The sequence below is a fragment of the Serinus canaria genome, chromosome 4A (genome assembly GCF_022539315.1).
Source record: "Serinus canaria isolate serCan28SL12 chromosome 4A, serCan2020, whole genome shotgun sequence".
NCBI classification, from domain to species: Eukaryota; Metazoa; Chordata; class Aves; order Passeriformes; family Fringillidae; genus Serinus; species Serinus canaria.
This window is the reverse complement of record NC_066318.1, coordinates 9809006-9835923: the sequence shown is the minus strand read 5'-3', so window position 1 is coordinate 9835923 and position 26918 is coordinate 9809006. Positions and strand designations below refer to the sequence as shown.

At 40.3% G+C, this 26918-nt stretch overlaps 1 protein-coding gene across 1 annotated transcript in view; it reads left to right on the top strand.

Moving 5' to 3' along the window:
* The window catches only part of TENM1 (teneurin transmembrane protein 1), a 301248-nt gene that overhangs the window by 218490 nt on the left and 55840 nt on the right, over window positions 1–26918 (top strand). Inside the window, exons 15-21 of the mRNA XM_050974517.1 lie at window positions 5047–5166; window positions 6930–7191; window positions 9712–9979; window positions 15636–15779; window positions 20389–20638; window positions 21518–21538; window positions 24926–25158. Coding sequence (XP_050830474.1) covers window positions 5047–5166; window positions 6930–7191; window positions 9712–9979; window positions 15636–15779; window positions 20389–20638; window positions 21518–21538; window positions 24926–25158 — 1298 coding nt within the window. The remainder of the gene's footprint in view (window positions 1–5046; window positions 5167–6929; window positions 7192–9711; window positions 9980–15635; window positions 15780–20388; window positions 20639–21517; window positions 21539–24925; window positions 25159–26918) is intronic.

The following is a 26918-nucleotide window of genomic DNA, read 5'->3' as shown; positions in this document are numbered from 1 at the left end:
CAGGGTCTCTGGGAGAGGCAATAGCTAAACTGTGGTGCTTCTGTTCAGAAATCTTCCTCTGACATTGCCAATCTGACTGTCATCTTGTGTCGGTTCTTCTCCTGGGAATTAAGATTACTGAAAAAAATATAGAAAGACAACTGCTGCTACAGTAAAAAACATCAGAAATCTGTGACCCAGCTTATCTGGAAAGAATGCTTGCAGGGCTTTCATCTCCTTTGGGCTATTGCTGAAAAGGTTCTGTCTGGGCAGATGATATTAACTCATGGCTGCCTGCAATGGCTCTGATTTTATAGCATTGGTGGTACAGCATGAGATGTGGGAAGGATTGGATGGAACAGTGGCATGTATTTATGTATTTATTTCAGAGCACTGCCATCCATTCCCACTAGTACTCCAATTTTGCAAAGCCCTATCTGCCTTTTTTTTTTTTTCTTCATTTCCCTTTACAAGAAATCTCTGAGGCCATTAGGAGCATTAAGGAAGAGACATCTACCCAGTGTTTTCAGTCTTGTGATTCAAATGACATTGTGCAGTGTTTTACTGCACCACAGGTCAGTGGAGCTCTGGTATGGGTGATGTTTGCATGAATCTCACTAGAGACAAAATGATGTTGATGAGATCTTGGAAAGTTATCAAAAATGCTGAAGATTATCTCTCTCCTTCATACTGGAAGTGTTTGGTCTCTGCCATATCCTGGAATTTTCCAAATAGTCTGAAATAGTAAAACTAGTTGTTCTGACAGCTGCTGAGACATCTGTCCCTCTACATTTGCATCTTGGACTTTAGCTTAGGTCTAATATTTCATCATTTGGCTCATACAGTACAGTCAGGATGTTGCAAGAGCCATGGCTAAATATTGCACCGAAAATAATGGTAAGGGGCAACATGTTTGGAAAACATTTTATTTTTTGTTATGTCAAAGCTGTGTCATATGCATTGGGTTTTTACAAACTCCCACTTAAACTGTGGCATGCTGAAAGGCAGATTAGAGACATTCTGGGTAAATGGAAATGTACTTGCTTACATCAGATATGGTTTAAACCTACTGCATGTAGCAGGGCATAGCAGATTATAATGTTTTTGTCAACTTCTCAGGAAGGTTTTTAGGTTGTTTCTTTGCTGAGGTTTTTTTGTTGTTGTTGTTTTAATGCATGCTGCTGGCAAGCTATTTGACTCACTGCAAATTGCCCACAAAAAGGGTCCAGTGTATGGTACTGAATTAATTACCCTTCAAATGATGCTTACAGCAACATTGTCAGCAGGAAAAACGAAGGTACCTCACTAGTCTTCAGCTTCATTTCTCTCACTGAAGATTTTAATCAGAAATGTAATACAGTAAATGACATCTTCTGGTAATGTGACACTTGCAAATTCACAAGCTGCTTGACAGAGTTCCATATCTGAGCCTAATGGCTCAGCCTGAGGTGCTTATTGGAAACTTAACACGAAAAAAATAGCAGGTAAATAGCAGCAAGGCAGAATGGTGGTAAAAAAATAAAATGCTTTACAAGTACTGAAAGAATACATCTGAAATTTAAACTTCTGTTCATATTTTAAATTAGAGATATCAGACAAACTGCCTGACAGCAGAGACCTGAGATCCACAGAGTAGTGAGTTCCTCAGTTGCTCGTGGAATGACCCATGAAGCATTGACAGAGGAATCCTACTTCTTTTAGGCCCGTGGGAATCTCAGCTTTCTCTCAAAAAGCCAACTGCTCCCTCTGGAGTTGCAGATTTAGTACAGCTTGCCAGGGGACTGGGAACACTTTTAATGCATTTGAAAACACTAAGGCAGCTTATCAGGGGCATGTTCTTGCCCAGCTTCACCAAATTAGAAAAGACATCTTTGCACTGACTTTCAAGTTAAAACAACTTGGAAAGCCTTAGGTCTGAGCTTATGCAATCATCACAAATAGGTGGCTCTTGGACAGATAGTACGAGTTACCCCCGTGAGAAAGCAAAGCAGGGCAGTCACAGGAGTGTGGACTAAGTCTTAGAGGCAGAAAGTACAGTGCATTGAGGAGACATCATGATCTTTAGAGGTTTCTCTGCTCAAATGAAGAGAAGCAGTGAGTGGTAGCAAGGCCTCCAGCTCATCTGGGAGGAGGATGGATGTTGAAGCAAGGCAGTGTGAAGTGGCAGCTGGCTGTGAAGGGACATCACTGCAGGGAACAGGCTCTAAAAGCTCTGCAAGGGCAGGACTGAGTGAGGTGTTCTCTGAGCAGCAGAGCTGCAGGGAACCTGCCTGCCAGCATGCCTGGGACATGGGGTCTGCTCTGTGAGCTGCCAGGGCACTGCAAACAGGGCAGAACTGGCTGCAAGCTGGGGCTCTTGGTTGCCTCCTGAGCCTTGGAGACTCGTGCTGGTCGTGAAGTAACTGAAAAATGTTTTCATAGCTGCAGTAAATGCCAGAATTAAAGCTAATTCTGTTCAAATGCTTAGTCAAAGATTTAGTAGGTTCTGGTAATTCAAAAAGAGGCCAGAGAAGACTCTTCAACTCAGAGTAGGTCATAAAGAGACATTAAATAATAAGGACAAATGCAGGAGCACAGAGGCAGGCTTAGGACATTTAAAATCTAAGAGATTAGAAAGACAATTCAGTACAGATAAATGTAGAATAATGAGGTTTATGTGTCTTTATCACATAGCCTAAATATGCGTGGCTTGTAAAATATGATGAATAAAAAAGGAGCATGTTGAAAGATAAGTCTCTTAATATTATTTATGAATAATGGGAAGTAAAGTGGATGAGTAAAGGAAAGAAAGACCATGGATGGAGATTCTGATGAGCTTTTATCGTACAGATCTGTGTGCTGGATAAAATATGAGGACAGAGTAGTGTCAGAAGACAGGTCTGTGTGGAATGAACAAACAGGAGTGCAAGAATAATGCAGTTAAAAGTGATTGCTCCCAGGGGTCTCACTCTCACACCTGTGTTGTAAATATATGGAGTGCATTTATAAAGGTATTAGAAAATAAAATGTGCATCTGCTGATGTTAGAAATACAGGAAAATAATATAAACAAGTATTTTCTGCTCTAAGAAATCAGAGTAATTGGATCTGGCTGTTCTTTTGAGTCAGTCTGTTGAGACAAACAGGAGCTCAGTTGCCTTCAGTGGAGCAGCAGATTTTGGGCCTCAAATAGGGCCACAACCCATTTACTTCATGTAGGAAACAAAACAGGTGATAAATCAGAACTCTTGTTTTGCATATTAGCAGTAATGCAGCATCTCCCATTCCTCTAGGATTTATCAGCATCTTTTCATGGCCTGGGAGCATGGAATTCTTATTAGCAGCTGTGGTGAATGCTGGAGTGGCAAAGAGGTTAATTTTTACCAGTTGTGTTTTCTCAGGTCATAGTCAGATGGGTTTGATGATATCATGGTGATAAATCAGCGTCCTGTTAGTGGCTTGGGAGAATGGGATCTTAAGAAGCATGTCAAAGTTTTCAGAAATTTATGTTCTCCAGTTTCTGCATATGATTTCATTGGATCATGGTCAATTAATCTCTCTAGGTATATTTTTAAAATTCATATGTAGACTCCTACATAATTTTTGTCTGAGGAGCTATTAAGTTTTTTCCTTTAGATCACATATTCACTGTACAGTGGATGTGTCTGTTGAGGTTTGCCACAAATTCTCAAGTTGAGAAAGAAACATAACAATGCCTAAATTTATGCTTGTCATTTATATTGAGTAATTAATGCCAGTTCACTTCATAAGTATTGCATTGGTTTTGACCCTAAAAGTCTTAATGTTACCAAAAGACTTCTCCTTACACTGTTCACGTCATTATCTCAAACTGCAGTTCCAGGAAATAGCTGCAGTAGTATCATGAGTTTCAAAGATCTGGGTTGATTCAGCCAGTGGAGGTGTGGTGTAGCTGACAGCCCAGGGCAAAAATACTGGGAGGAATTTCCATGCAATGTAGATGTGTAAGCCCCTAGAAAATCCCACTGGGTTGTCATCTACATCATAAGGATATTTTATGTCTTTCTTCTCATCCTTAGGAGATCTGATTCCTGTATGTTTCTTTATTCAGATAGGTAAAAGGCTAAAGCTAAGAAAAAGAATAATTTCTTCACCATTTCTGTGACTAATGTGAAAGCAATGGTCTGAAAGGACAACAGTGGAAGTTCAAATTGGACAGTAGGAAGAACTTACCATGAGTAGAGCACTCGTGCAGAGGCATTGGAATGGGTAACTTGGTGAGCTTATAGAGTTAGACAAGCATCTGTCTGGACTGATGTAGGCGTAGTTGATCTAACCCGAGGCAAAGGCATGGACAAGATAAAGTCTTGTATGTCCTTTCAGCTCTCATTTTCCATGACTCTGTGATCCTGTTAGCCTCTGATTAGACACACTTAGTAATGAGTTCACTTTCCTGTCCATTGACTTTGATGTCTTCTGCTGCCATATTCCACCCTCTTCACTGGAATGTGAGGATAAAGTAGAAAGTGGGTGCAAGTCCAGTGCATCCCAGAGGGAATTCAGAAGAGCATCACACGTGGTGGGGGATTGAGAAGAATGTATATTACACTTGATTAGGCACCCTGTGCATTTACCTTATAACTTTCTGAAGTTCGGTGAAGCCCGTGTATCTCACTGCTGCCTTATCACATTAGTTCAGCTTTTCTCTCATAGACAGCAGTGCCCTATACTGAGCAGCAGAGAATGAGGTTTCCTTCTCTCCTTTCACAAACCATCCCTCCCCAGAGCTGCAGCAAGCTAAATCACACTATCAGTGAAACCTTTGCAGTGCCATTCAGTGGCAGAGCAAATAGTACCCTAAAATATGGGAGGAAACATGAACATATTCTCCCTAAACCAACAGTTCATGAGAGTCTGTGTGTCGTCCTCACAAGGGAATGCTTTTTCAAATCAATCTTCTGGGCTTGTATGACTTGTCTTCCAAAAATCAGCAGTCCCTGATATCAGAGTGGTTCTGTCTGTCTGGGACCAAAGCCCAGTTTCTGAAATCAATGGCCCTCTCACACTCCCCATGTTTGTAACTTGCTGCCTTCTACTCTTCCTGTTGCAGACGGGCGTGTGTCATCCGAGGCCAGGTTGTAGCAGTCGACGGAACACCTTTGGTTGGAGTGAACGTCAGTTTCCTGCACCACAATGAGTATGGGTACACCATCAGTCGACAGGATGGAAGGTCAGGCTTTCATGTGTTATCCTCCACTGGTTTAGGTTTGTGTGGTTAAGGCCATCTGCCAGCTTCGATTCATGTGCAGAATTTCCAAAGGCATCCCAGTTCACAGTGTGGCTGGAGGATGGCATCTGGCCACCTGCTCTGGGAGCACAGTTGGTTGGAGCTCTTTGTAGTGAAGGGACCAAAGAGAAAGAGAAGCAAGGAAACCTGAACTGCAACAAAATTACAGTAACATTCAAACTCTTGGAGTCAAAATGTGCCAGGTCTGCTGTAACAGTACCTTCTTGACATTGCAATATTTTCACAAGTCAGGTTTTCCAGGAAATATCCCATCTTCCTGCATTTTTTGTTGTTAATGTTATGTGTGATTCATCCAAGTAGTTTATTGAGGTGTCAGTGAAGTCAAATCTTCTAGTTGATCACCTGAGGCATACAAGGAAAAGTGGGAGCAGACTTTTCCAAAGACAGATGGTTAAGTTGCTGTTCCATAACCAGCCCTGGCTTCCCCTTCTTCCCCACCCTTCCAGGTCTGAGTTCAGTTCTCAAAGCAGGTGAGGTTTCAATATATTCTATATTGCACTCCAGGGCTGTCCATCCATTTGCAATAGGGTCATGACTTGCTCCTGAACTTCAATTAAGCTCTTAAGGGCAGTTTAAGACTTCATCTTCCTTGGCTCAGTTGTGAATTACAAGAAATCTGAAGCTGTCTTCCAGCAGGGAAGAAGTGGTGCAATTTGTCACTGTTTCCACAATTATTTTCTTTGTTTGGCTTTGCCAATTTATACAAGTAAGGAGCTTGCATATTTATTTCACCTGGGTTTATTGACTTTCAAATCACACTACTGAAAGTTAGTAATTATCATTTCTCCTTACGCTAGCCTGGATAAAGTTGTTGCATTAAAATATGCTACCTGTATTTTGCTGTGAATGTAATCGGTGTCATTTGGGAAATGTGATGAGATATGCATAATTAAGTCTGACTTCTTATCACAGTTTGTTACCATCAAAAACCTCCATAATAGATGCATTCAGTAATACAGAGAGTGAAGTAGCTATTTACATATTACCTTGTGTTGCCTGACTGTGGGTGTCAGAAACTCTGGAAATTGAGACTGTACATCATACCTTCTATGTCCCACTGTTTTGCAGCCCGGGTGTGCCAAAGGTTCTTCACAGTGAGCTCCCAGAGGATCACCCTCCTTGTGTTCAGGAGCTGACTCAGTTCTCAGTGCAATTAATCACCATCTTCCCCAAAATTTCATATCCTGTGCAGGGAGGTCATATGCTCAGTGTACTCAACCTTTTCCTCCTGCTGCTTTTAGAAGAAGGGAAAGGGTTATGTTAATAGAGCTAAGGCCTAACAGGCTTTAAGCCTTATTCTGGATGCTCTTCCTGCATAGATGATGAGTGGCATCCTGATTCTGGGATAGCAATGTCTTTTCATGTAAACCAAAGCAACTGGGTTGCCACTTCTGTTACAGATGGCTTGTTGATATTGATGCTAGTAGATAAATAGAGGGGAGAGAGCCAAGTAACAGTGAAATTCTGTGCCTTGGTGTTAATGCATACAGGGAGAAAGCACACACAGGTAAAGCTTCTTTGTGGATACCAAGGTGATGCAAGGAATGTACACTGGAATGATTTCACACACTAAATTAAGAGCTGTAATAAAGAATGTAAAGGTTTTGTGACACATTGAAAGGTGTGGTAATGTGATGAAAAAAAAAACCAAAAAGAAATAAAACTATTTGTTTTCTCTTTTCCAGTTTTGACCTTGTGGCTGTTGGAGGAATCTCTGTCACTCTAGTTTTTGACAGATCTCCTTTCATATCTGAAAAAAGAACACTTTGGTTGCCTTGGAATAGATTTATCATTGTAGACAAAGTTGTAATGCAAAGAACAGAGTCGGACGCACCATCGTGTGACATCAGTAGTTTTATCAGTCCAAATCCAATTGTACTCCCTTCCCCCTTGACAGCATTTGGAGGGTCCTGTCCTGAAAGAGGAACTGTTATTCCAGAACTGCAGGTAATGAAAATACTTTTAAATTAACAGTTTGTTCTGTTGCAGAACCAGGTTTAGACAATCTTCAAAGACAGTGAGCCAGTGACTGCTGTAATGTCATTCACCTGGCAGAATAGCACCAATGGGCATCTGTCTGGCACTGTTCAACAACATTCTTTTGTCTTTGTTCTTTCTTTACTTTTTAATATTTAAAAGTGCTTTATTTCTTACCTTCAAGTAGAAGAAAGTGGGGAATGCTAACATGAATTATTATTGAAATCCTGATTTGTTGGTAGTGAAGCACAAAACCATTCCTAGTTAGAGATGAGCAGTACAGCTTCCCAAATATCAGTGTGAGACATGATGCTTTGAGCATTCCTAGGGGTGTTTCATCCATTCACAGCTTTATGTCAGATTCTCGGGTTTTATTACTTTAATTACTTATTACCAAGGTAGAGAGCAATTTTAACATGATTTTTAGGACTTCTTTTTTAATTTCAATGTATTTTTTCTTGACTCTCCCTTAAGTGTTTAAAGTAATTTCTAATTAACCTTGTAATTAACTGTTGTTTTACTTGGGACTTAAAAGACATTGTGAGAGTCAAGCACACAACAAAACACAGCTCAGGTCATATTAATGCCCTTGATTTTTAGTATGTTGTTTGAGCAGTTAGATTTTAAATGATATGACCTCTTCTGGGTTCTCTTTTAATTTCACCAAGCAAGCCTGGAAGATACTTTGGAGGGTACCTGTAGCCTCATAAAAGTGTTGCTCCTTCATTCTGTATGTGAGACACCTCTGCTTGAACTGAATTATGTCTAAACACCTCCATAACTGTTACCATGCTTCATCCAGTTGGTGGCCATAGCATTGCTTCTCAGAATGTACTAAGTGAAACTAATGAACATAAATTAACATAACTGGGTCACAGTGCTTCACATGAGGTGTGCCTTGGTCTTCTTTGAGCAGTGGGGTACTCAAAGATGGAGTCTACTCAGAAACCACTCCCCAGTTCTTTCTTTCTTTTTTTTTTTTTTTTTTGTCATTTAGGTTTCTCAGTGTTGAGTTTCATTGTATGCTTCTGGGAATTGAGCAAAAATTAACTGAGAGTAATAGGAGACAGAGATACATTAGCATGTATTAATGCATTAATATTTCTTTCTACTTTTTGATTAAAAAATGAAAAGGAATGTCAGATGTATGACAGAGAGGGCAGCTGGGATGTCAGCAGGAAAGAAGGGGAACACTGCAAATCAGGAACAATAAAGGGAGCAGGATTTCCCTGGCAACACTACATTTCATATGTTGAACTGACAAGTGCTGGCTGGCCTCCAGCTGTACTGCAGCAATGCTGTGACAGTGATACTGTTGCAGTGTGTAAATAAAATTGGTTGAAAGCGAAGTAATCTATTGTTAAATAAGGAAAATATAACAACTGGAAAATATAAACAAAACAGTTTGTCTTTTTCCAAGCATGATGAATTTAACATTGTGACAGGTTTATTCATTAGTACAGGAATGCACTGACGTCATTAACCTTGTTCAGCACAGTCCAGTTTTCAGGTGGCTTTTGAGTGACTGTGGTAGCCCCCCCCAAGAAGTTGTTCTTGTCTCCTGCCTGTTCTTCCTCACAGTCTGTCCCAGAACAGCTCTTTTCCCTCAGCAGCTAAATCCCTTTTAGTAGCTCCAAGGCCCACATCATTCAAAAGGTCAAGGCCAAATTTCTTTGTTCACCTAACAAGCTCAGAGCCTTTGCAGTCCTCCTGGTAGCTGAGGGCCCATCTCCACTGCAGTGGGAATTGCTACCACCCCGCCGTGGGCATATCCGAGCTTGCTTTAATCCAGGTGGTTCAGACAGCAGCACTGACAGCAGGGCCCTGGGATGTGAGTGCTCTTGCACTCCCTGGGGACTCACCTGTGAGCAAGATGACTCTTGCTGAGGCTGTTTCATCCTCGCTGCTGTGTGTCCCCAGTTATCTTGCTGGGTTCCTAATGCTGCTCCTTTGTACTTCGTGCCTGCTTCTTGCTGGAGCTTGGCCTAACTGCACAGATGGTTTAGCAGGAAGGTTTTTTTCCTTTCTTAACACTCCCCAAGTTAAAGTTATTGTCTCCAAAGCAGGGTAGTATCTTAACATTACAATGTATATGATAGAAGGTGTGTGCATGTTTACAAAATGTTTACTGTATTCCAGTTAAGAGCGCTTCTTAAGTAAACCAAGTAATAAAGACAAGGTAAAGCTGTACAGCTTCTATGTAAGATATGTGCACAGATGTAATGTTTGCTCCCCAGGAGAGAAAAGCATCAGAGGAAGAGGTTCTTTATCAGACAGACAGCCTGCCATCCAGTAGGCTGACCAAGCAGTGTCAGATGTTGGCCATTTCCTCGTGTGCCTGGCTACTGCATTGCTGAAATAAACCCAGTTGTTTCAGTGGTGCTGTGTTCACATCATAATTGTGAAACATAGAATAATTAGCTGGTCTTACTGTTACAATTTTGCGTTTTTCTTGGCTATAAAAAACACAATGATGTGTTTTTTTCCAAGGTGGTCCAAGAGGAAATCGCAATCCCTTCAAGTTTTGTGAAGCTCAGCTATCTCAGCAGTCGGACACCGGGGTATAAAACTTTGCTGCGCATTATTTTGACACACACAACCATCCCCTCTGGAATGGCCAAAGTCCATCTGATTGTTGCTGTTGAAGGTCGTCTCCTTCAGAAATGGTTTCCTGCTGCAGCCAATTTGGTGTACACGTTTGCCTGGAATAAGACAGATATATATGGACAGAAGGTTTCTGGTCTGGCTGAGGCAATGGGTATGTAGAATCACCTTGATGTAAGCAGAAGCACTCACATCAAGCTAGAAAAATATGGCAGATAAATTTTGTAGTTGCTCCTACATTCTTTTAAATCAAATGCCTCTTTAGCTAAAGTCACTGAAGTGACTTGTATGATTTCCCAAGAACATTTATTTTCTTGTTCTTCCAATGTCATCTTTCTAATTTAATCAATTTGAAAATTCCTTTTTCCCTCAGAGAATGGTTATGTACTAATGGCATTATATTCAGCTGTCTCTGTTTTTGAATGTTACTCTGAATATGACCTTTGGTGTGTCATTGTTTCTGTCATTTTTTGGCTGTGACATTTAAAATGTCATTTCCGCTTAGGGTTTGCAAAATTCTAACTTTAGGCTTCTTTTCCTACTACATTTCATGTCCCCAATAGTTAAAATTAATTGATTTGTTCTTTAAAGATGTTTATCCAAAAATCATCCTGTTTTATTGGCTTTGTTTAGCAAGCAGCACGGGCTATTCTGAGAATTGCTACAAAAGTGCTGTCTCTGCAAATACATTTAATTTAGCCAGCATTTTTTTTCATTAATTTCATGATTTTTTTTAAGGGCTTTCTATTTTTTAATTTAATTTGATGTTATGTTGTTTAATGGACTAATAGATGCTTTGTATTAAAATTACTTTACAAGCAAAGCTTAGTATTGTGAATCAACCCCATTCACTTTGGTAGCAGTTCTGTTTGCCTTTTTTTAGGGCAATAATAAGCAGCAGCACTGGCAGATCAGGCTGTCAGGCAAGAGTAGCAGGGGTGACAGAGCTGTGCACCCTCTCAAGGAATACCCTTGATTCCACAAATGAAAATGCTGTTCTGAGGGACAGCCAGGAGCTTCCTTCAGGACCTGTTGTGGTGTCCGTGCAGGCAGAGTGGCCTTGCAGAGGCAAAAGGTGCCAGCCAGGCTCTGCAGCTCCCGGGGTGCAGCTCTGCTGTGTGACAGTGTTGCTGTGTGCTCCCAGACAGGTGGTCTGGGACGTGGCTCTGTGGGGAGGCAGTGGGGAAAAGGAGCATTTTTTAGCATTTTCCTTGGCATTTCTTCCCTGAGAATGATGCAGGCATAGACAGACAGGGATGTCCATGATGAGACCAGGCTGTGCAGTGTGATTGCTACAGTGCAATCTGCTAAGGAAAAGGTCAGATGAAGGCTTTCCCAGAGCTGTGGTCCTGCTGTCTCCTTGACCCCACACAGCACGAGCTGCTGCCTGCAGGGACAGCCCCACCTTCTCTCCTCACCCATGGGCCACCTCTCACATTCATCTGCTCATCAAATGAGCCAGATCAGGAACAAATTCAGCTGAAAACTGAAGCAACCAAGGAATAAGTGATACATTTTTGGCTTCATTAGTTTCCTGATCTGCTATAAATGCTCATGCAGAAGCTCAGGTCTTCTCATTCCAGCTGTAGCTCACACACTGCATGGGCCTAAAGGAGTCCAAACTCCACCCTTGGGTGCAAGATGTGCAGAACTGCTGCATCATCTCTCCTGTGTGAAACTGAACTTTCCCTTCTGGCTCACATCTGCAGAAGACTGATCCCCCCAACTTTTTCCTGGGGTCAGTCAGGTGCTGGCACTGCCCCCAAGGTTCTGAACATCCCAGGTGGGTTTGTGGCAAGGAGCAGCAGTGCCTTCTCAGCCTCTTGAGATACAAGAGACCCTGTCAGGGGGCAGATCCAGCCTTGTCCATTGCTGATACCAGTTCCTTTGGGTTTTGCAGCGAGGGAAGGTATCAGGTGAGTTGTTAGCACATATTTGTGCAAATCCAGAAATAACAAAATATTCCAGCTTGCCCTTTGGCATTGCCATGGGTGATCAGGCAGGGCCAGGTGGTCACAGGTGCCACCTGGGGCTTTCCTCAGCACAGCCACGTGTGCCCTGTGTCCAGAGGCTGGCACTGTCTCATGTTTGAGAGGGAGCAGTTGACTGCACTGCTCCCACTGCATCATCTAAGAGTCCTCTCATGATTGGGAAGTCCAGTACATATCCAGACTTTAAAACATTTTAATTCAAATACATAGCATCTCATGAAAAGATACTGCAGTTAGTAGCTCAAATTAAGAATAGATGAGCTTCATGTGTTTAAATATGAATAAAGCTTGCACAATAGTGCTGGGTAACAACTATTAAATTATTTAATTGGTGCTTAATTTTTTTTCTTTTCCTTAAAGTTAGGTTAATTATGCTTCTTTCAAAATAGAAGCAAAATTTTTGATATTTTAAGTGCATTACTCGCATGCTTTGTTAGATTCCAATAAAGCTTTATTTAATTTGACACACTGTAGTTACTCAGGGACCTTTATCTGCATGCATTATATGAATTTTTGTCAAAATAATTTCTTCTGCCAGTATATTACCAATATTTAATAATGCATTCTGTTCAGTTTTCATTTTAATTAAATTAAGTTGGAGCAGGTTGAAGTCCTAGAACTCAGTATCATAACCATCTGCTTTTGGTTTTCAAAATACTATAAACATCTATATTTTTCTTTGGGGTTATTGACAGCACTGATTACATAACCAGTTACAGAAAACAAGACTTTCTGAGCTTATTTCCACATGCAAATGGTTGTGTTTAAGCTTGATGGAGAAATGTTTGCTGGCATGTGTCCAGTCCCCAAGCTCCTCACAAGAGGCCTTTTTGTCAGAGTAACAACTGAGATGACAAAGCAGCATTTTTTGTTCTGAATAAACAAGCATCATGTGAATGTTGACACACAAAAGTTTGGGGGTAAAATCTGTGTCCCCTTGTGATCTGACACAGGAAAAGGATTTCAGTCCAATCCTCAGTAAATGCTCCTGTGAACTCCATACAGATTCATGCAAATCCCTGCATCCCACACAGCAGCCCTGAGGGCTCTGCAGGGATGGACTCTCCTGGGGTTGGGCATCCATGAGTGTCACCCTGATTTTGTAAAACTTTGTAAGCCTTCTGATGTTTATATTCTCTCAACAAACTTTCTCACACACAATTCTGTAAATAACCTATGTTTTGCATTCTTTCATGGAGGTGGAGAGAATTGATGGACCCTTGGTCTGTCCAGTGGCATTGGAGAGGTGGCACTGTCACCCTCCAATCCACTGTCACCTTCGGAAAACTATAAATGTTGGAGTCAGAAAATAAAGGTGCTCTTTTTTGTTCCCCTCGAGAGCAGCAGTGTCTGTGTCATCATTTTGTGTCATATCGTGACACATGAGCTCTCCAGCAGCCCTACCTGCTGCTGTGCTTGAGTACATTCTGTTCATTGTTCAAAGAAGATGGATGCAGAGAAGTACAGATATTTCAGGGGAGGTTGAAATTGAGGTTACTGTCCTGGTTAATTGTGTCTTCTATGTCTTAAACCCTTAAGCTGTAGGTCTGGCACTGATTATTCTTAATAGTTGTATGAAAAAAATTGGGTTGTGATGCAGATGATCAGTAGATATTTTGAAGTCCATTTTGAGACTACAAAGAACATTACTTGCTGACTCCTAAAATCTAAAGCTTTAGTTGCTCAAGTTCACATTTATACAGTGAAATCTCAGTCACCCCAAAAAAGTGCTGTAAACTAATTGGATCAGAAAGTAACACACCACAATGAGGGTAAGCCGACCAAGATTTTAATTTCACTTACAAACTTGACTTTCTCAAAACCTGTGCCTAACAAAATACTTCTCATGTGGCACTGTAATCATTCTAGTGACTTTACCAGTGTTATGCTCTGCCTTGATTACTTTGCATGCAAAATGACTGATAGGAAGTTTTCATGGGTGTAACACCAGGACTTCCAGTTAGATGGATCAGGAAACCCTGCTCTAAGATCACATAAATATTTATTTTTGGAGCACAGAGCATAGGTGTCTTTGATAAATATGGGTAAATTCACATAGAAACCTGGTTGGAGACACACACAAAGTGAGTGTGGTCCATGTGTCTCTCACTGATGAGAGAGGACAAAATGACAGCTGTGCACAGAGAGCAGGGAACAGTGAACTAAGAAAGGGGGTGGTATGACCCCTGGAGAGTATTTGCCAGCTCAGAAACATCAGCTGTAGGCAGGGAACACTGAGGTTTACAGAGGTAGCTCCAGCCCTGGTAGAGTTGCCCCAGTGGATCCATGGGCCCAGATTCCAGGCTCTGTGAGTGGTTGTGCCTCCCTAGCCCAGCTCCCAGCACGGTCCTGTGGGTCCCTGAGGGTCCCTGAGCCAGGCTGAGGGGCTGTGTTGAAGGGCACACACAGCTGACCTGGGAGTGAACATGTTAAACCCATGACTGGAGGAAAGATTTTAATGTGTAGGTGGCAGATGTGAGGTTGCTTCAGAGGAAAAATCTGCCCTTTGTCTTCTGTCTGCATTAACACCTGGAAAATGGTGTGCTCAGTTACTGAACCCTTCTGACTCATGCCAGCACAGGATGTGGCTGCTCTGGAAGTTCCCTGCCCTTTCTGGGGCTCTCAGCTCAGCGTGGCACCCAGAAGCTTTGCTGGTGCTGGTTGTAAGAGCTCCTGTAACAGAGGAATTGGACAAAGTGGCTGCTGGACCCTCAAACTGAAACCTGTAATGTTTGAAATGTACCATATTTACAGTACTTAAGAAAATGTGTTTTTTGCAAGTGAGAGTTCAGCTGCAAAATCAGGTTCTTTCTGCTAAAGTGGTGAAGGAGCTCTAGATCTGTTGCTGCAAGGAACAGCTTTCAGTTTGCCATAAAACATTTATCTTACCAAGAGAAGTGTTCCCTGTTAGAGCTGGTCAAAATATTCTGATTGTATACAGTAATGGAATTTAGGTGGTATTAAAACTATTTATGGTTTAAGTAAAGTATACATAAAGCTGTTGCATAGAAAAAGTGAAAAGAAACTATTTTAAATGTTTAATTTTTTTTCATTTTGTATCTTAAAATCTTTTTTTAAACATTTCTATTTTGGAAAGGTTGAACTATTTCAGTATTTCCTAGGTCAAACAAACTATGGAATTTGGTGTCAAAAAATTATTCTTCCTTTATTAATGGGTTTCACTGAAATCTAGTAAAGTTAGGCATAAATAATTTTTTTGATAGTTTGTTATGTTACAGATTTCAAAAATTTTGAATGTTTGTTTTGTTTTATGGAAACCAAAGGAAAAGGATTTTAATCAATTTTAGTTCCCAAGACCCACCATCATTAGGGAAATTCAAGATGTTTTATTGGGTATTTTGGTAATATGCAAGCCTGGTAAGATAAATGTGTAATTCTGGAAATGTTCAGCTTGTCAATCCATTTCTGCCTAACTATAATTTTTATTGTCTGCAAACAAATGAAAACCAATTTGTTTTAGCATGGATTCTTTTCTATTTAAGCTGTTATTCAGGTAATTAGCAGAAATGCAATAAACAATCAAGTCAGGAGTCATTGGAGGAGATTTATAATCTTATGAAATCCATAACTGATACCACAGATTATTTTCTGCTTTGAAGCAGTAGTAACTCTAGCTGTAATAACATAATAATCTCTTAAAACCCTTTTTTCAAAAAATACCATACAATAGCAATCAGACAGAGGAAAATTAGTGGCTTCATTACTTGACAGATGAGTATCAAAACCTGGAATGGAAAAGTGCCTAGCAGTTCACAGAGGAAAAGGTAGACTGAGAGATCTTTAATTATTTGTTTGCAGTGTCGGTGGGATATGAATATGAAACATGTCCTGATTTTATTCTGTGGGAGAAGAGAACAGTAATCCTTCAAGGCTTTGAAATGGATGCTTCAAATCTGGGAGGCTGGTCCATAAACAAACACCATGTATTAAATCCACAAAGTGGTAAGTCCCTCCTTTATTAACTGCCCACGCAGAAGGAGAATACAAATTTTAAAGGAATTAATTGTTCAGGTTTTAAGTGTTACACTTCCTAATGTGTAATCCTCTTTGAATGTGCACCCTCATGTATTGAGAGCTGAACTGTAAATGCCATCTGAAAGGATATTTTGAATGTTCTGGCTCCCAGGGTTTAGACATTAATATCACTGACTCTTGCAATTGTTAACACATTGTGGTCATTCAGATGGGAAAAGGGCAAACTAATTTGGGTTCATTCTCACCCAGCTGGTATAGAAGTGCCACATTTCAGGTCAGTCTGTAGTGTGTTACATTCCCAGAGAAGTGTCTACCCCCCTGATTCATCCTCTGACTGCCACCAGTTCGTAGCAACACAGCCCCAGGCAGACAAACCCTGCTTGATCACAGAGCAGCACTTCCAATCCCACACTGCCAGCCCACTGTGCAGTTTTTGTGGCTGCCCATTCTGTGGAGAAGCACAGTAAGTCACTCCTCAGTACAAGCAATCCAACACATTTCAAAGCATTAGTAAAAAACACTGTAAATCCATTTGGTGTCATAACATTAACCCTGCAGAGATATTCTTCAGGCATGGAGGCTTGAATATTTTTTTCCCAGTGCTTTTATTTTACACCTGGGGAGGTTTCTTTTCCTCTATTACCATCTATGATCAGCAGCTAGGGAGACTAAATTATTAAAATAATCCTTGTAGATAAGTTATGGTAACTATATATGGTTGTGCCAATAAATTGATATCTTGTCCAGGAGAAGAGAAACTTGAGGTCATATTTTAGCACTTACAAGTCAACAGAGTATTGGATTCAGGAAAGTTCTCTCAATTTGCTCCAGCTGAGAGTCAGTCCAATAAAATCTATTCCCATCTGCAAATTTCTGTTGATGAAGATGCATGCACAGATGTATGGCTCTCAAGTTTTACAAGTTCTGTTGCTGAATGCACAGCTACAGTATAAATATTCCAAATACAAAAGGTCAGATTTAGTTTGTAAATTATCTGGATTTCTGTTTTGATTTAAAATAGTTTGACATTTTAAACAGCAGTTCTTTCATTCCCTGTCTTATTGGTTTGTATAGATTGTCTCTTTTAAATGCCAGCTATTGACATTTAACAAAGAGAAATCTGACCTCAGTCAGCTGAGCCCCCAACTGTGAGTCCCATAGTCTGCTCCTTAGTGCCAATTTACCACTTGCATAGTTTAATTTCAAGACTAAATTGCTGGCAGTAACTCTAATTTATATGACTATCTGATAACTGCAGTGGTTACTGCTACAGTTCACCCTGTAGGCACCAACATGTTCTGAGATTTTGTAAAGTACACAATTATAATCCAAGCTGGGCTTAGCCATTGCTCTCCTGAGCACAGGGAGTGTGGTGACAAATTGCTTCCTGTCCCCAGCTCAGCTGTGTGGCTGACAATGCCAGAGAGCCCTGAGCTGTTAGCCCCAAGCCTCCTCCTCTCAGATCAGCTGGGCTGTGCCCACTGCCTGGATGGGGAATGTGCAGCTCCTGCACCTGCTCCTCTTCCTCACCTGTTCCTGCTGTGCTGGACACCATCAAGGCTGAAGGCAGGAAAAGCTGCCAAACACCTTTACCCATCACCTGCAGACACAGGAGGGAAGGAGAGGGCATAAGGACATCTGACTTGAAAGCCAGGGTCTCTTCTGTTTGCAGTTTGCATGTCAGAGCATCTCCAGCAAGGTGGCAAAGGCCAGGCTCAGGGGTCAGGGGTTCCTCAGGACTATTACAGGCTTTGGGCACCCACACCTGGCTCTTGTACTACAGCTAGAAAAGCAGCTAAGGGCAGGAAAACAATTACTATAACAAAGCTGGTGCACACCTACCAGAGCAGCCTGTAGGTTCATATTAGAGCAACAAAACAAAATAATGAACTGTGGTAACCAAAAGGATAAAAATAACAAGTGCTCTCTGGTCTTACCTAGAAACAAGTGAACTGCACTTCCATTTCAGATATATAACATGGGCTTTAAATAAGGACAAGAGTATGATTCAAACTAGAATTATGTATTTTAGACTTATCTCCATGCCTCCATGACAGATATGAAAAGCATTGAGTAGCCTGCTTGAGTATGAATATTATTAAGATTTTTCACTTTTTAATTAAAGCATCTCCTCTGTATGTATGAAGAACTGCTCTTTTTAGAGGGATGAAACTTTTATGATTTTGAAACACTGCCACTGGATTAACTACAGAAACATCATTGGAATATAACATTCTCTACTGCAAATTGCAATTTTATTTTCAAACTAAAAGTAGAAGCACTTTGCTTGATTTACCAGTCCTGAAGAGCTTATATCTAACTTCAGCTGTTAATCCTGGTTGCCCAGCAGGTCTGCTACTGTGCATAACATTCCTGCTCAGAGCCAGGGTAGATACTCTTCATTCCCTCCCCAGGAAGCCTGCTCATTTTTGAGAAGTTACAAAATAAACTGAATTACAAGAAATAGATGCAGTTTTACAGACTTGCAATTCATAGTAATGTGGAGGTACATGTATTGACATGCAGAAACCTTAGCAAGTGAAAACTGTGTTCTACTGCCAGATGTAAGGATTTACAAAAAGAAAGAAAAAAAAAATCTGCCTGATTCCAGCAGAATTGTTGTGAAATATCAAATGTTGTTCCAATGTGGCTGTCCCTGGAAGCTGAGTTTTTTTAAATGTATGCAGTTTTGCATCAGTCTGGCTGTTAAGTTTACAAAGAGTCGCATCCTGTTCTCAGCTATACTCCTCTGCTCTTTTCCCACTTTCTTTTCCTCACCAATTTGGAGGTTTGATCACTTCTGATTTGTGACATGATTAGAGTTTAGTGCTTTCTGGTGCCAAGGTTTTTGTCAGTTTGGAAGATCATCGGGGCATTTCTCATAATCAAGAAGAAAACAGATACCATAAATATCAGTTCCCACACTGAGGTCTTTTAAAGACACCTGTATCTCATGAATACAAATCAATGTGCTATTAACCAATTTTTCAGGGTGTTATTTGAATTAATATTTTTTTTTAATGGGAAAGTGGACTGATTCCATTTTTATTTATGTGGGGCAAGGAGGAGTAGTTTTAGAGGGACTCTATGCTTTAAGGTGATTTCAACCCCAGTGCAACAGAGCATCAATGAAATTAAAGCAGCAGCTTGGAAGCCTGATATTAAGCACACACTTAGATTTATTGACAGCAAAACATATTCTCTGGAGCCCTAATTATTTAGTGGCATTTGCAAGAGGATGTTGAAAGATTACCTTAACATTGTAATTTCAGACAAAGGGCAGCATCTTCATTTCATAGTATTTTTATCCACTGCATAAGAGAGAATATTGCCATTTATTTTACTGGAATATTTCCAGGATGCTTTTTTTTAAGCCATCTTTGAAAGAAATCTGTGCATTCTGTCCTCTGTTGTTCATAAATTATTTTTTTAAAATATAATTCCCTTCAAAATAGCTGTGGCAACATTCAGTAATTTCCAAGGTGAATTTTATCTTCAGATTTATCTGAAAGTCACAAAAAACAGTTTAAATAGAAGCTGGTAGAGACGATACATAAATACATTTTCTGCACTTTGGGAAAACTCAGACATGTCTCAACATGTACTTCCTGCAGTGTCTAGAATATTCTCATTTCCCAGCACGAGTCCTCCAGAAAGTAAATTCCCTTGGGTTTGTTCCTTTAATAGAGCCAATGTTCTGATGAAGCACTGGGCCTTTCAAGGGAAATAAGAAATTTTGGACTAGGATCTAGAAGAGTACCTATCTTCTGTTTGCAGTAGCCAAATTCTTGCAATAACATGTCATTTCAAAGATACTTCTTAAATATATTACCACATTGTTACTTAAAATAAGCACTGTAGCTGTCAGCTTGAGAAAATACATCTTTGTACTAGTTCTGGTATCACCAGCCTAGGAATTGGGAAGACTTTAAACAGTGTATGCTGCAGAGCAGTGCTAGAATAAACTGTTCTAGCCTTTATGGCAGAAGGTAGGATATTGCTGGGAAGATGCTCACTGGTGCTTCACAATTGCTCCTTGACTCTTAACTTGGCTTTGCTGCACTTGGCACCATTTTTATATACCATGAAGGACTCACAGTTGAATTTGAATATTGATTTTGTACTGCCACTCGGTGCTCTTTTGTGAAAAATGCATAGTGCTCCTGCTATTAATCTCCTTTAATTAAATATTCAAACTGCCTAAGAAATTCCTCTGCTACCTAATAAAAATTTATGAATAAAATGAATATTAAAGCAGTAATCCCCAAGAAATCAGATAGCACTGCAATTAGCAGTCAATTTGTTAGAGCATTAACCAACCATGAGTTTTCCTCCTGATATTGGCTTTAAAATAGCCACTAGCCACTGCTGAACAAAATGGTGACAGTGAAGCTTGGGATGAACAAAATTGGAAAAGATTAGTGGAACCCTATGACAGTCTTTAAAATATCAGATATTTGTTGCTATTTTAGTAATCTGGTTTTCTAGAGGATTTTGTAATCCAAGACTGCAGAATAGTTTCAATGCCACACATTTATTTATTTTGTTTCTGTTTTCTTCCCTCCCCTCCCTTTAGGAATCGTGCACAAAGGAAATGGGGAAAACATGTTCATTTCCCAGCAGCCTCCAGTCATCTCCACTGTGATGGGCAATGGGCACCAGAGGAGTGTCTCTTGCTCCAACTGCAATGGGCTTGCCCTCAACAGCAAACTCTTTGCCCCAGTTGCACTTGCTTCTGGGCCTGATGGGAGTGTCTATATTGGGGATTTCAATTATGTCAGACGGATCTTCCCCTCTGGAAATTCCATTGGTATTTTAGAATTAAGGTAAAAAAATAGTTGGCTTTCCCTGACCAGTGTGCCTAATCCTGGCTGTGATATGCCTGTGAAAACTAGGGTGAGCTTTGATCCCTTGGGACTTGATGAAATAGCCACATGTAGTTCCTTTGTGGCCTTGTGTGCCATCAACTATCAAACCAGCTTACCAGAAAACTTAACACCTACTTGTAGTCATCAGTTAAACAGGATGTTTTAAGTGGCCTGTAAAATAGGTCTTGCATAATGAATTTCTTCAAATTACAGAATTAATAAAGCTGATTTTTCTTTCTGTGAGGTTTTCCATACATTTTCTCCAGTGGTTAAAATATCCCATGATGCATAGTTTTGAAGAAAGCTGCATAATTCCACAGCAAACATGCAGGGTATTGTGTCAAGTCACAGCTCTGGGCCTATAGACTTACCATGTTTACAATTAATGCAATTAATCCTCTCTTGAGCAGAGGATGGGGCTCAGTTTAAGCAGGCAGGAGCAAACCTGGCATCACAGACATGCCACAGGCTGAGCCTGGGCTGCCCTTAATGACTCCCTGTAATTATCACCCCAGCCTCCCTTTCTCTTTGAGGGACACAGGGGAGGGCAGGAAAGATTTTGGACCTTAATATATTTCTCTTATTTAACATCCACCTGGCTAACATTGCTGGTGATGATTCTTTGTGCTGATTGTTCAGAATTAACTTGGCAATGCATGGGCAGTTTCCTCAAACAGGAAACATTTTGAGAGAAAGAAATACCAAGTAAGAGGATAAACAGTATTTTGTTAGTGGGATGCATGTCTGTGAGCAGTCAGGCAAAGAGCACAGTTGTCAGGGACTAACATTCCTTGTCTTTCTCTTTCCTTTTAAACCTGAACCTATCTGCCTTTCCAGGAATAGAGACACAAGACACAGGTAAGTAAAATGTAATAACTGGTATGTGAACCACCTTCAAGGAGACAATCTTTCAAAAGTCCTTTTAAAAGTCAGGATATAGAGAAACACTCTGAATTTAATAAATATAACTGACAATAAATACAAATGTTAATCAACTTCACTTTTCTTTATAGTTCAGAAAGTTGGATTTGTTCTAGTTAAAGGAGTAAAGTCTCCCTCTAAAAATCAGTTTGCTGATCACCAAGAAGAGATGGACAGGTTTAAACCTGAACATGAGTGTACATTTCATAGCTGTCATACCCATTTCACATGGTGTTTGACTGATCACAGATATAGCCATCCAAGGAAACAGGAGCTTTAGCTACTAAAAAAATTGTTTAAAAGGCTACAGAAGCACACTGTGCTTTAGTGACTGTGCTTCAGAGGTTTGGGGTACCATGAGCTTTAAAACCTGCCAGTTACAGAGTGCACAGCAGAGCCCAGAACTGAAGGTGCTGTGTCAGAGCTCAGTCCTTGCTGCTCCAGCTAAAGACAAAGCAAGTGGCTTTCCCCCTTTGCAGCTGGAGTTTCAGCATTGCAATTTGGGGATTTCTTTAAAGGAACCAGCATTGCACATTCAGCTTGTGCGACAGACGGGGAGGGAGTTGGTTCCAGCAGTCCAGCTGCAGAAGTGATGTTGCATGCTAGAAAGAGGCAGCAAGGCACTCTGTCTCCTTAGAAATAAACTTTTTAGCATTCCACTACTTAAATGAGATAAATAAACCAGCATAGTAGAGTATAAAACAGTAACTGTGTGGCATAGTAGGGAGCAGAGTGTGGACTGAGCTGTATTTACAGCAGGAGAGTATTGGTTGGAATTGCTCACTTTAGCCACAGGACTGCTATTGAATACTATAAATTATTTACCAGATTATGTCACATCTCATATATTTTACAATTAAAACTTTAAAAGGAAGAATGATTCCTAGTTGGTAAGTACAGGGTTCCATTTTTTAACTGAAGGGTTGTTTCCACTTGCTTTAAACTGAGCAGTGTGTTTGTAAACTAAATTTCTCTATAATGCATTAGAAACAAAAATCAGCTTTTACATTTAGAGGTTTCTTTCATAAAGTAGATCTTTTTTCTTTTTAATAGCTGTTCACTAGTACTAGTTTCTTGAGATGATCTTTAAACTTAATTAATTATGACAATATTCAAGTACTCCAGCCCTATTAATTACAATAATAATGTCTCTGTCACTGTTCTGTCCAAGCAAATTTTGTAGAAAATAAAAGGAAATCACTTGAAGTTAATGTAGTCTTTGAGGTCATAGGGGAGTACCCAACAATCCCACTGTGTGCCATTCTCTTGAGGCTGTCAAGGTCATAGTCATGGTGAAAAGTTATAGAATGCTCAAAGAAACATGTAGAAGCAGCAGGTAAAAGATGGTTCCTGACAGTCCGGGCAGGAAAAGGCTTCAAAATCCAGCTCCTCCACACAACTTTTAGCCTCCAAGAGTTCATTTTACCATGTAAAAAAGACAATACTATGTAAAAAGGGAGAGTTTGGCAACCAGCAAACAGAAAATGCCACTGATCTTATTTTTGGTGTTTACAAACACCTTATCCCATTTGTTTTTCTTGTCATCATGATTTTAATAAGCTATAGGAAAGCTTTTTAATGGTTAAAAATTGAAACTAAACTTCGAGGAAAGTACAGAGAAAAATTTAGTAGAGAACAGTACTGCAAAGATTAATTTTAAATCCTCCTTACTTCATATAGTTTTCAAAATGCTAATTTAAATCAACTCAGATTTATATCTGATTACAATCTTCTGCAAAAGTAGCATGTTTTTCTAATTGTGTTCCATTTCTTACTAGTACTCTTTAAGCATTTTAGTATGCAAGGCTTTAAGCATAAACATGAAGAGTTTTCTAACAGCTGGTCTATTAACTCTAACGACAAGGATGACAGAAAATGTGTCTACAAGGAGAATATAGAATGACCCCTGGTTCTCTGCAGTTTCTGCATACTGAACAACATGTTTATTTAAAATCTAGAATTCTCCTTGCAACTTTTTTCATAGAAATGTTGTAAATAAAAGTCATCATTTGGCTGACCAGTCACTCCTGACCTCAATCCAGAGAGCAAAAATGAGTCTTGAAATTTTCAACAAACAAATTTTATAGTGGTGATACCTTGACATTAGTTGCTTTTAGCTCATCCTCTTACTCATCTTTGATCATACCACTGCCCTCTCATTCCCTGTGGTTCCTAGGACTGGGTTTCACATCTGCTCCCCAGCTCTGGGAATATCACTGAGCATTGTCAAACCCACCACAAACAGAACTGGCCCAGGTGAGAGGAGGAACTCACTTCACAACTTTGTTGCAGCAATCTTAAGTATTAGTTAATTGTACCAATATTGATAAAATAGCTCCTAAAAAAATAAGAAGGGGGGGATATTTTTTGCAATTTCTTTAATCTAACTGGGCATATAGAACCCAGCCACTTTTCAGAAACCTCCTTCTCCCCCTTAGAGGAACACAGTAGTTGTTAAAAATATTCTCTGAGCACCTAAGCTCTCAGCCTGTGCCTCTCTCCCACCATGTCAGTAACCAAATATGTGATTTAAAGGCCCTCTGTCTGGATTTTTAGTTAGGCCCCACTGCAGGCTCAGGACATGGTGTGCCATGTGCTTAAAAAACTTCTTCTAACTGGAAATTAACTTTGCACTGAAAAAGAAACTTAGTCTTACTAGATAATAAGATGCAGCTCGGTTTTCAGATTAGAATTTATGATCCCCACCATTTAATTAACATATGTAAATATTTTTTTAAATAACATTTTATAATCTCAATAAGGCAGTGACAGTGCATGAATTATGGTGCATTAATTCATCCCTGGTTGCACTGACAGTACTTGGCCTTCTGCCTTGCTCCTGACAATAGAGTCTGCATGAATTAAGGCACCATATTTCACACCTTCATATTTCCTAAGGTTTAGAAACAGATAAAAATAACCAAGAGTGGGTATTTGTGCCCATCCAGAACAGCCTGTGATTCACTTTGCTGCAACTCATAGATTTGTTTTCAGTGCCGAGAGTACTAGGAGGTATCAGATATAGAAAAATGATCTTGCTTCTGGTAGTAATAATTACAACTAAGCTGAAGGCACTCCAGTTCGCTTCATCCTGAGTGGTTTGGTACTGATGGGCAGACCAACTGCCCAGCTCCCTGACCCAAAACTCACTGGTCAGGCTCTGTAGCAGGACACTGGTGATGCTTTGAGCTGCTCTCTCTTACACCTCTGTCCTCTTCAGATCTCTGAGCTGATGTCTTCAGATAGTAGAGTACAATTGTTGTGCTGCCACAGAGATGTACTAAGAAAACAAGTTGACTTTGATGCTCTTCTCTTCTGTTTCAGCACAAGTCCTGCCCATAAATATTACCTGGCTGTTGATCCAGTGTCAGAATCCCTTTACTTATCAGATACCAACACCAGGAAAGTCTACAAAGCCAAGTCTCTCACTGAAACAAAGGATCTGGCCAAAAATGCAGACGTGGTGGCAGGAACAGGTGATCAGTGCCTGCCTTTCGACCAGAGTCACTGTGGGGACGGGGGAAAGGCAGCCGAGGCCTCTCTCAACAGCCCAAGAGGTAAGAAAAGTCTGGATCTGGGGGATTCAGGGTTGGTCACCTGTGTTCCTGTCATTGTTTAGGAACTCAGATGCAAGTGGATGTACAAAAATGTGTCTGTGGCAATGATTTAACCAACTGTTAAGCCAAATCACTTGATGAGGCTCACTCATGTCTGCAGTACAGCCAGTCCTTTATGAGAGATCAGCATGGGCAGCAGGCTCCAGCTAGAATCCTCTGATTACTCTTCCCTGCATGACAACACTCCTCTTTCATTACCTCTCAATTGCAAGGTGGCAACATTTAATTATATGTAACTCTTAAGCAAATTATATGGTTTCAAAGTCCATTTTTTAGATGCTATGCATCAGATGAGTGTTGTAATGTTAACAGAGCTTACTCATACACTGTAAGTCAGGGCTGTTCAAATCAGCCAGCAAAATCGAGTTTATTTGGAACTTTAGTTTGTCCTTTCTTATTAACACACTTTGCAAAAGATGAGCATCTCCCCTGCTGCACATGAAATAAGCATTTTACTGCAGCCTCCCTGCCAGAGTACATCCAGTACTGTCACGGGCAAAATGCGTGTGGAGCCTCGAATCCCCACCAAAGCCACAATTAATCCCCTTGCAGTGTGCACTAGAACTGTGATAAAGTCTGTGGATTTGGTGCTCTAAAGCAGCTGATCACCCTCAGCTCCCAGGGCAATCCCTGGAACAAAGGGTGCTCAGCAGCTCCCAGGCTGAGCCCTGCGTGGGCTGGGCTGCGCTGCCTCCAAGGAAGGGCTTTGATTCTCTTTCCTGAGCTCACAGAGCAAGGCTGTACATCAGTAGGAAATTAGAATGTACATCCAGGCAGAAATACCTCTAAGACAGGCAAATAATCCTGCTTTAAGGTTTAGCAAGAGACACATTGTAATTATAGAGTGACTTTAGTATGTCTTTAATGATAGAAGGTAAGTGTGAGGTAAGTACAAATAAATGTTAATCTCAGGCAGCTAATTAAGGTAATGAATCACTTCTAAAAATAGTAGGAAACAAAGGTTTTCAGATCCTTTATCAGGAAAGTGTGATTCTGTGAAGGTGATCAATGTTTTATTTCAATTGATGATATCCAATTACAATACAATCAGTTGTTCCATCTTATTTTCTCAACGGGGAAATATGTTGATGAAAATGTTGTGATACACTGTTTACTTTAAAGTTGCTCATACTTACTTCCTTAATAGAAGGTTCTAGTCATAAAGAAATGAGGAGGAATAAAAGCACAAGTCAGGAGTTCTCAGGCAGCCAGCAATTATTGAAAAGAAATTGTGAGCAGACAATGACTCTTTTGTTGGCAAATGCAGGCAATGACTCCCAGGTGCTTTAGATTATGCATCTCCTCTAAATAACATCAGTTTTAAATGATCCAGTTTGTTAGGTTTTTCATTTTAATCTCAAGTCTGGACAGCCACATGCCCTTTTTGTGCAGGCCCTAACAAAATGCAGCATCAGCTCGTGGTCCCCAGCAGTGGGATCAGTGTAGCACTGTGACAGCCAAGTAGCTACAGGTCCTTGTTTTCCCCTGAACTGTAAGAGTGAATAACCCTGGAAGGTAAAGGAAGTGTTTGCCTGGTACCCATGGATCTTTATTAACAAACAGAGGTGTCTCCCATCCTTTGCAGTTTTAGAGATTCTTTTGGATCACTTATTTTCCTTGTTCTTGAAATCTCTGTCAAGTTACAAGATGTCATATTTCTATTGAAATTACATTCAAACAGTATAAATAACACTGTTTTC